This window comes from Suricata suricatta, chromosome 13, assembly GCF_006229205.1.
Source record: "Suricata suricatta isolate VVHF042 chromosome 13, meerkat_22Aug2017_6uvM2_HiC, whole genome shotgun sequence".
Taxonomy (NCBI): domain Eukaryota; kingdom Metazoa; phylum Chordata; class Mammalia; order Carnivora; family Herpestidae; genus Suricata; species Suricata suricatta.
Genome location: NC_043712.1, coordinates 66,908,218 through 66,916,859, shown reverse-complemented (window position 1 = coordinate 66,916,859; position 8,642 = coordinate 66,908,218). Strand labels below are relative to the sequence as shown.

At 41.4% G+C, this 8,642-nt stretch overlaps 1 protein-coding gene across 7 annotated transcripts in view; it reads right to left on the bottom strand.

Moving 5' to 3' along the window:
- HNRNPK (heterogeneous nuclear ribonucleoprotein K) overlaps positions 1–8,607 on the bottom strand; it is an 11,393-nt gene extending 2,786 nt beyond the window's left edge. For 2 of the 7 annotated variants that reach the window (XM_029920506.1, XM_029920502.1), the window contains exons 1-11: positions 8,477–8,607; positions 6,455–6,531; positions 6,264–6,348; positions 5,727–5,824; positions 5,010–5,066; positions 3,519–3,562; positions 2,565–2,637; positions 1,948–2,019; positions 1,334–1,447; positions 848–976; positions 181–244 (exon numbers count right to left, since the gene is read on the bottom strand). In XM_029920506.1, coding sequence (XP_029776366.1) covers positions 181–244; positions 848–976; positions 1,334–1,447; positions 1,948–2,019; positions 2,565–2,637; positions 3,519–3,562; positions 5,010–5,066; positions 5,727–5,824; positions 6,264–6,321 — 709 coding nt within the window. In that variant the 5' untranslated portion in view covers positions 6,322–6,348; positions 6,455–6,531; positions 8,477–8,607. Of the gene's footprint in view, positions 1–114; positions 245–847; positions 977–1,333; positions 1,448–1,947; positions 2,020–2,564; positions 2,638–3,518; positions 3,563–5,009; positions 5,067–5,726; positions 5,825–6,263; positions 6,349–6,454; positions 6,532–8,131; positions 8,221–8,476 lie in introns of those variants that run through there. The other 5 variants (XM_029920503.1, XM_029920507.1, XM_029920504.1 and 2 more) reach the window with 5 other exon arrangements.
- Positions 8,608–8,642: the final 35 nt, after the last annotated feature.

Genomic DNA, 8,642 nt, shown 5'->3' with positions numbered 1-8,642 from the left:
CTCGTCCAGGAGGAGGTGGAGGTGGCCCACGACGAGGGCTCATGTCGTCATAATCTCTTCTAGATGGAGGCATAGGACGCCCACCCCGACCAGGAGGCATTCTGTCAAAACCACCTCTCCCCCGCATGGGAAATCCCACAGGACGTCCACGGCGGTCATCAAACATCATTGTAAAACCACCATAATCGTAGGTTTCATCATAAAAATTGGGATCATAAGGCTGTGCACGTCCTTTGATGGGAGACTAAAACAGAAGTGTAGCAACGTTAGAGAAAAGAACAAGAAAGAGAGCCTTATTTCATACTAAATGTTAAGAAGCCGAACATTTCAAGTCCCTTTATTTCTCCTGGGAGATACTTGTGACAGGAAAAGTAATGCAAGCGAAAGATTAATAATAGCAAAGAAAGTGTTTAAAAAATGCAGTATTTTTGGTGAGTCTGAAACAAAATTTTACTATTTGTGGGGGAAGAACCAGTAGCCTGCTTTTACCCTGGGATCTCAAAGAAGAGACCACTAAAACCCTGTTCACAGGATTCACGATGGGGTCTATAAAAAACCATCTCAAGGGCTGAGGGGACAGTATCGTGGCAAAGCCTCTAACTCATACTGAAGCACATCAGTTGGGAAAGCTGTGCAATGCAATACTATAAAAACTTTATTTGAAGGATCAAAGATTATTAAAAATTTTCACCAATAATCAAACCACCACCACCTTAAAGAACTTCTAAATATCAAAAAAAAAAAAAAAAAAAAGCTGAACTTGTAAGACAAAAACCATTTGCCTAAACATTTTGAAGCTACTTTAGAATAAAAATCTGTTTTGTGGAATTAAATGTAAATAAAGTACCTCCGAAATAAGATCAAGGATGATTTTGATGCATTCTACAACCCTGTCAGGTTTTCCTCCAATAAGAACGACTCTGTCAGTAGAATGAGGACAGCATTCCTGGAAAAGCTTGATTGTTGTCTGCGTGTTCTGTAATAAATTTATAATAAAGGGAAGCATCAATCAGAGAAAAATAAAAAAAAACAGGAATACACGAAAAACAAAAAACAACCCCCCGCCCCCCTGCTTCAGATAAATTTACATTCACATTCAGGAACCATCCCCTCCCCCATATAAAAATCCTGTTAATAACTCTAGAACTTTGCCAGTATATATAAAATTTGGCAAAAGAACTCATCCTAGCATGTCTAGGCTGTTGCTGTATTTAAAAAGCAAACTACACGAACAAGGGAGGGAGGTCAAGTGGGACAAGTCCACTGATCCAAATCTGTATAAAAAACTGTTCTCCAGTAATACAATAGAAGAGAACTAAAACAGTGCCTTTACCTCTCGAAGTTCTTTGATTTTAGCACCTTTGACCCCAATAATTCCTCCTGCCAGACTCTGATGAATCAACAGTCTCAACTCGCAGTCAAAGTCGCTTCCTTTATAGTGTTGGTACTGCAGAGGGAGAGTTACAGAATTTTAGTCCCAAATCAAGGAATGCCCAATACACACTTATCTGCTATAAGCATGACAAAATACTGTTGCAGTGAGCAACCTGAATTTATATTTCAATAACTTTACCAGTTATGTGCTTATTATCCTCAATAGCCAGGCCCAAAAAGGACATTCTGCACCACCTTAAAAAACTATTTTATTTTCAGGTCCTGCAACACCATACCCACACTGCAGCCATTTAGCATGTCGCTGTTACCACAAAATTATTATTAACATTCAAATAACACCATAATAAAAATGACTGCAAAGCACTTTGCAAATGTAGTTAATTCCCACTGCAGCATGGAGCAGGGTCAACAGTGAGTTGTAAGACCATTCATTTTTCATGTTTTTTAAGCCTTTTTCTATAGAGACGGGAAAAGTAGACTATGTTAAAAATAAAATTGATCCTATGGGCCAGGCTCCATACTTCAGTGGGGTTCAATGGCACTATGACATACATTTAAGCATTCCACAGCATCAGATTCGAGCGGGAGCTGGCTGGTTGCAGTGGGTGATGGCAACTGCAGGCCCTGAAAGTAGAAAAATAAGAGTAATAGGTTAAGTGTCTAGTGTGATCAGGCTATTGTCGCATATATTGGTAAAGCTACTACAACATTTCATATCTATACCATTAAATGAGAAATTGCTTATCTAGTCTTAAGAATCAAAAAGTAACTTTCTATTTACCCAATAAATATGTGAATACACACAACTAAAAAAATCCTTGAACTAAATCAAACGCGGTCCTTTCCAACATTCCCCACAATCAATATTCTACACCTTAAAAAACACCTCTTCTAGGACTAGAGCCCATAAAATATATGCTAAACCCATGAGCATGACCATAGGTAACTCATATTTACTCTGGAGTGGCCAGATTCCTTTTTTCCCTCCAGGTTACATTTTAAAAGGCACACATGGAATAGCAACCACTCATAGCATTATGTAGCAAATTATACATTGCTGCTACAAACTGTCATAGCCACTGTCTCTCCACTTCACCTATTAAGCCCAAGAAAACATTTTAAACATTCCACCCTCAATTGCCAAATACATTAAAAAAAAAAGAGCCTACCTCTTCCAAGGTAGGGATGATTTTCTTCAGAATTTCTCCAATTGTTTCAATATCAGCACTGATACTCAATATGCTGTCAAACATCACAAATACCAGATAGTACAAAAAAGGTGGAAAAGAAAAAATGAGTTTTGTGTTCACCACCAGTAGTCATACAAACTTTTACAGAGAAGTAACATACAATTATTTAATCTCCCCATTTAAAGTAGCCTATTTATAGGTTTTTCACATGCATTTTGTTTTATGCCCAATACAGACATGATAACAATATTAGAAGACTTGCAGAGAGACAGAGAGAATGGGCTCTTGGAAGGGCTCAGATTAAGTGGGCAATAAATTGACCAGAACTGAAGCAGAGTTGAATATTTATGTTCCCCGCCACCACTAAGTTAAATAAGGATACCCTCGCTGTTACATTGGTACAACTGGCACACCTTCTTTTAGGCAAAAGTGGGGGAATATGCAAGTGGTGAACATTATATCTGGAGTAAGGTTATGGATACCAGTTAGAAATTAGATCACTAATGGGCTCTGCAAGAAAACAAATACAAATGCAAGACAAAACAAAGACAACACAAATGAGAAGTGAAGGAAAAGTGAACCAGAGTTAGCATTTCATCAGAAAAAATTATGAACAGGCAATGTTGGGAAGCAAAGGTGGGCCACAAAGACAGAGCGAGAGACTATTTTGGTAACAATTTGATTTACAATGCAGCAAATATGCAACACTTGAAGCTGTGCTCCTTCCATCGAAATAAAATTAGTGGATCGTTTGGGTGGGCAACTCACGGTAAAAGTTCAGTGACAAAAAGACTTAATGGGGAAAATAAGACAGAAACTTGAAAAACAATACACCGTCTAAAGGGGATACTATTTAATTATATAAAAGGCAGGTAATAAAATACATTTCTCTCTTTCTAATCAGGCAGTGAGGCATAAACTGTTGGGACATACCGCTCGGGGCCACTGCTGTCTGGGACTGAAACACTGGCATTGTACTGCATTGGTCATTGGCGTTCGTGGATGTTGGCATTGGGCATGGGCATTCAATCAGAAGTTGTCAAGTATGGTACCCGTTTGGCAACGAGCACATTTTTGGGCATAGCCAACCAGGGTTTTCACATGGGCGTTCAGGGGCGGATGGGCCAACGTCATGGTGGGCAACGCAGGGGTAAGTCGATCCAGTACATGGGCAACGGAGATATATGGCCAAAAAAACAAGGAGAGGGAAAAGGGGGAAAAGCAATAAATTTTAATTTAATACAAACTATACTCATACTCTCAATTAATGAAACAAGCTTAAGTTGTTCTGAAGACTAACACAATAATGGACTTCTCTAAATCTGACTGTGGCTTAACATTTAAGGACCTTAAATGATGGTACTATTTTTTTTTTTTTTAAACAAACGATGTTTCAGTAGCAGGCTGGCTCATGAGGGTAGACACAAAACCTGTCATGACTCAGTTTACTAAAACTCTTGAGGAAATGGGGAAATTAATAACCCAGATAATTATATAGAACATCTGGATTAAGAGGAGAGAGGTTTATAAAAGACAAAACAAAAATTCCCACACCACCAAAAACCCTAATTCTTAAAAGACCAGTTTGGTTTCCTGGAGGTTTAAAATGCATTCCTAAATCCTAGCAGGCAAGTTTGTAAAATTTAAAACAAATTTTCAAGTTCAGTTTACAGGAGGAACATACAAAGATCTGCGACCAAGAGAGAAATGAAATACTATCAAATAAGTATCCAACACAAAGTTATTATTTGCCTCGACTTTAGCAAAGAAACATTAAGAGTGTAGTGTGTACACTAGGAGAAAAAAATTTAGCAATTTTGGTGTAGCCAAGTCCTATAAATATGCATACAACTGGTGATACCAACATTTAATGTGTCTAATCACAAGAGTCAACCCACTATAAAATATGAAGACTCAAATCACTGGCATCGATAAATGGGTTCCCAATTATTAAGCATCTACTCTATTCTTTACCCATATTTAAATCATGCAACCTAAACATTAATCTCTTTGTGCTCCATGTGCAAGCTGTTAAACAGATGGACGATTAAAAACAGGAAATAAAAATGAGTTTAATCAGCCACCTGCAATGGTTTTTGTAATACTTGATTTATTTATACACAGTAACTAGTGCAATTAAGGGTTTTTACAGTCGTTATTTCTAATTAAAATGTTATCTTGAAGTGAATAATTTGGTGTAAAGTTATCGGAAAGTGAAGAGGTTTAATACAGATCCCCCCTCCCCAAACTCAATCTGGGCTTTGTTAAATCAGGAATGGCAAACCTTGAAATCAACTATGTATTCAATTATTACAAATGGCTTTGTATCTAGACTATTAAATGATTTCTATGATGCAAATTCTTAAATTTCTACAAACACATAAATTGAAGCTGCTCACGTAGTTTAAACTCTTTAATACTTACGTCTGTACGGAGCGCCTTAATATTCTTGCCTCCTTTTCCAATCACTGCCCCAGCATTCTGGAGAAGATATAAATACAAGAAATTTACTTTCCCTTTTCCTTAGGTTAACAGGTCTTCCTATGCTCTTAAATTGCAGCCCTCCTCCCCCAAAAAGCCCAACAAAACTCTAACTTCCCTTTTTCTGTTATAGAGCTGAAAAATCTTTTTGGGTATCAGAATCAAAATCAGGTTAAAAAAAATAATCAAGAGCCTATGAGTTTTGGAAACTAAATACCAAGACAGCTTTGCAGTATTAAGCATGCCAAAAATGTGTCGAGCATGGAAATTATGCACAGATTAACTTTATGATATCCTTCTGAAGAAACGATAAATATACCAGGCACATTCACATTGTGATGTGATAATATCCATCAAATCAGCTGCCAACTAGGATATTTGCCGCACAATGCAATCAAGGCATTATCTTTAATAATCCACTAATGCTTTAATCATCACCTGTATCCTTTCTTCTACTTTTACCTGTAGCATCTCCCTATATTAAGGGCTTTCATTTTAACTGGCATCCAAATAACCCCGCGCACAGATCTGTTTAGAAAGAGCCACACACCTCTTTTATATTCCTTACTCTGTAAAGCTTAGAATGCTTTACAGAGGGCCAAGCCAGAACTTAATTTCTACCTTACGAAGAACTACTTAAAACAAGAATAAAATTTATACCTTGCTCTGAAGCAGAATGCGTAATTCAACCATCTCATCAGTGTTTCTAGATCTTTTAAAAGCTTGTTCCTCTTCCATATCTTCTGCAGGGCGTTTACCTAGAAATAACAGTTTAGATTTCAAAGAAAGGATCATAAAATGCCCTTTAATTCATTCAGTTACATTTTAGTTTTAACCCATAGGACAGAGAAACCAATTCCACTGTTTGGAGATTTGTTGCTAACTGAAAAGGCTGCAGCCGCTCAGATTTCAAATTTTAATTATGAATCAAAGCACTTTCCCTTAAAAAAACAAAACAAAACACCTTTTAAACACAAAACCATTTATGGAACAAAATACTTCAAAGAATTAAAAGTTGTAAAATCCAAAAGAAAAATATTTTTTTACTGTTTTTATCTTAAGTTTACGGTCAACAACACAAAAAAGTTCTATCTAGTTCACAAAAAAGAAAACTGACAGGGATGTCACACTGAACAGTTCTAAACAAGGAAACTAAGAAAATAGAAAACACAAAAATTGCTGAAAATGTCTTCTCACCAAATTCACCATTGGTTTCAGTGTTGGGGAAGGTTTCCTCTGGTTGTTCAGTTTCCATTTTCTTGTATTAAATGGACACACCAATCTGTTGAAAAATAAAGAGGCTAGTACATTTGGTTTATTGGAAAGTAAGCTTCATGTCTTGCTAAATAAAAAAAAGGCAAAGAAAGGACTCTGCTTCTAGAACGTACCAGGTATTATATATCCTTGCAGAGCAGAACTGAAGTGTTCTGGGCGGGACCAACTGACACCCTAGTGCTGCAGTAGCCTATAAAAACCAACATAAATCAGTTTTGCTTTTTCGTTGCTTATTACTAAATACTAGTTAACAGTGATTTCTGTACAAATAAGCTAAAGAGCTCTTTCTAAAACTTGTTTTAGAGTCTCACACTCTCAAATGAGTATAAGCCTTAGGAAAACAAGTACCCAAAGGACTGATTTTTTTTTTTTTTTGCAAAAGTCCCACCACGGCAACTAAACGTTTTACACAATAAGTACAGAAATGACCAAAGGCCTGTGAAACACTTAATATATAAGCTCAGGAGTCTCAATTTTGTCCCGGAAGGTATAAACTTATAAGCACACATTGATGACTTGAAATGCCATTCTTTGAAATCCCTAAAGTTTACCAATAAGGCAAATTCAAACTATATCCAACAATCGGGTCAATCTACTGCAAAATTAAATCTTAAAAAAAAACAAACAAACCCAAAACAAAACCTTATACGGGAGCAGTCCCAAACCGCCAGCACTGCTCGATTACTCCAATACAGCGAATTGAGCCCAGAACGCTAGGACTGCTCCTTCAGAAATAACTGAAGTTAGGTTCTAAGTCTCTACACCCTAACAATTATTCCTTTAATGCGTGATGGGACTACAAAAAGCCTTTCACCTGGCCTCACAGGACGAGCAGAAATAGGCAAGTGGCTTCTGCTAGACAGCCTAAAGCTAAAGAATCAAGGATTCGTTTTATGCCTTCCGTTCTTTCATAACGTTTGTCGATAAGCTTCTCTCTTAACGACTAACTGAAACGCTATCCCGATGGCCCATCCCTCAGCCCAGTGCTGGAATACCGGAAAATTTAAATAAAAAGAGCAGAATCAACTTGTTAAAAACGTTGCCGCGGCTCATCGTTCAGGTCCTTTAGTCATCGTTCTTCAGACACCGAAAATCACGAATGAGGGGCGCGACTAGCCCCACGCGAACATGCCCCCCTCGCCTCGGCCCACGATACCGGCGATCCGCAACAGCCGAGTAACCAGAATTGAAAAAGCCGAAGGCGAGACCAGAAGCGCCGCGCCGCTCCTCACCCGGACCGACAGGAAATGGCGGCCCGCGTAATGGCGACTACGTGCTACTAGGCGGAGCCGAGCGCGGACCCCCTCCCCCACCCACCACGCGGTCCCGAGATCTCATCCCCCGCGCCCTCCCCCCACCGCGGGAGAGACAAAGCAACGGAGGCAGCCCCGACCGGTCCATCTCCCCCGCTCCCGCTCCGAGCCGGAGGCCGGGAGGGCCCAAGTGCGGGGGAGCCACACAATGCGAGCGGCGGCATTCCCCACCGCCCTCGGGTCCCGCCCGCCAGCCGCCTCTTCCTACAGAAGGGGCCCAGTTCTCGGGCCTGCAAAACTACTGATCCTCGTACAGTCACTTGCCTCGCAGTTCCCCCGAAGCCTCTACCACCACGACGCGGACTGCGGATACACACGCTCAGGGAAATGGCGGAGGTGGGGGGAGGGGAAAGCGGGCAACGTTCCCCTCCGGGAATCGGCCAACCACCAAACAGCCCCCAAACGCCTCCCTCAAGCGGCAAACGTGGACTCCGATCCTCGCCCCCCACGCGCCGTTCGCCCAGCCCCGCTCCTCACCGCGCGAGGCCGCCGTCCCCGTGCCGCCGCGCCGCCTCAGCCGGTCACAGCTAGACAGAGAACGAGCGCAGGCCCCCGCCGCCTTCCCCCGCCTCCCCCCACCGCCGAGCCCAATTGGTTGCCCGGGCTTCAGCGGTGGTGCGAGGGCAAGGCGATTGGCCCAAGGCCGCGTCAATCTAAGCGCCGAAGGCGGGGACGCCACGCCTCGCGCCGGAGCCTCCCTTCAGGTTGTGAGGCCGCTAAGGGCCCGAGAAAAGCCGGGCTTGGGAGAAGTCAACGCAACATTTAGGGAGGCCAAACCCCTGCCTGAATCTATAATACCCTAGCGCCAAAAACCCCAATTACCTATAGGCCGCAAAAAAGCGGGACGTAGGCAAGACGTCGAGGTTGCAGCCGCAGAGAAACAGGGGATAATGGCGTCTGCAGTGCCTTCGCCTGGAGCGCCCTCCTCCTTTCTCGTTCGCGCACTCACTAGCGACCGAGGGGAGTGGGGAGGGGGGGAAGCCTCTCG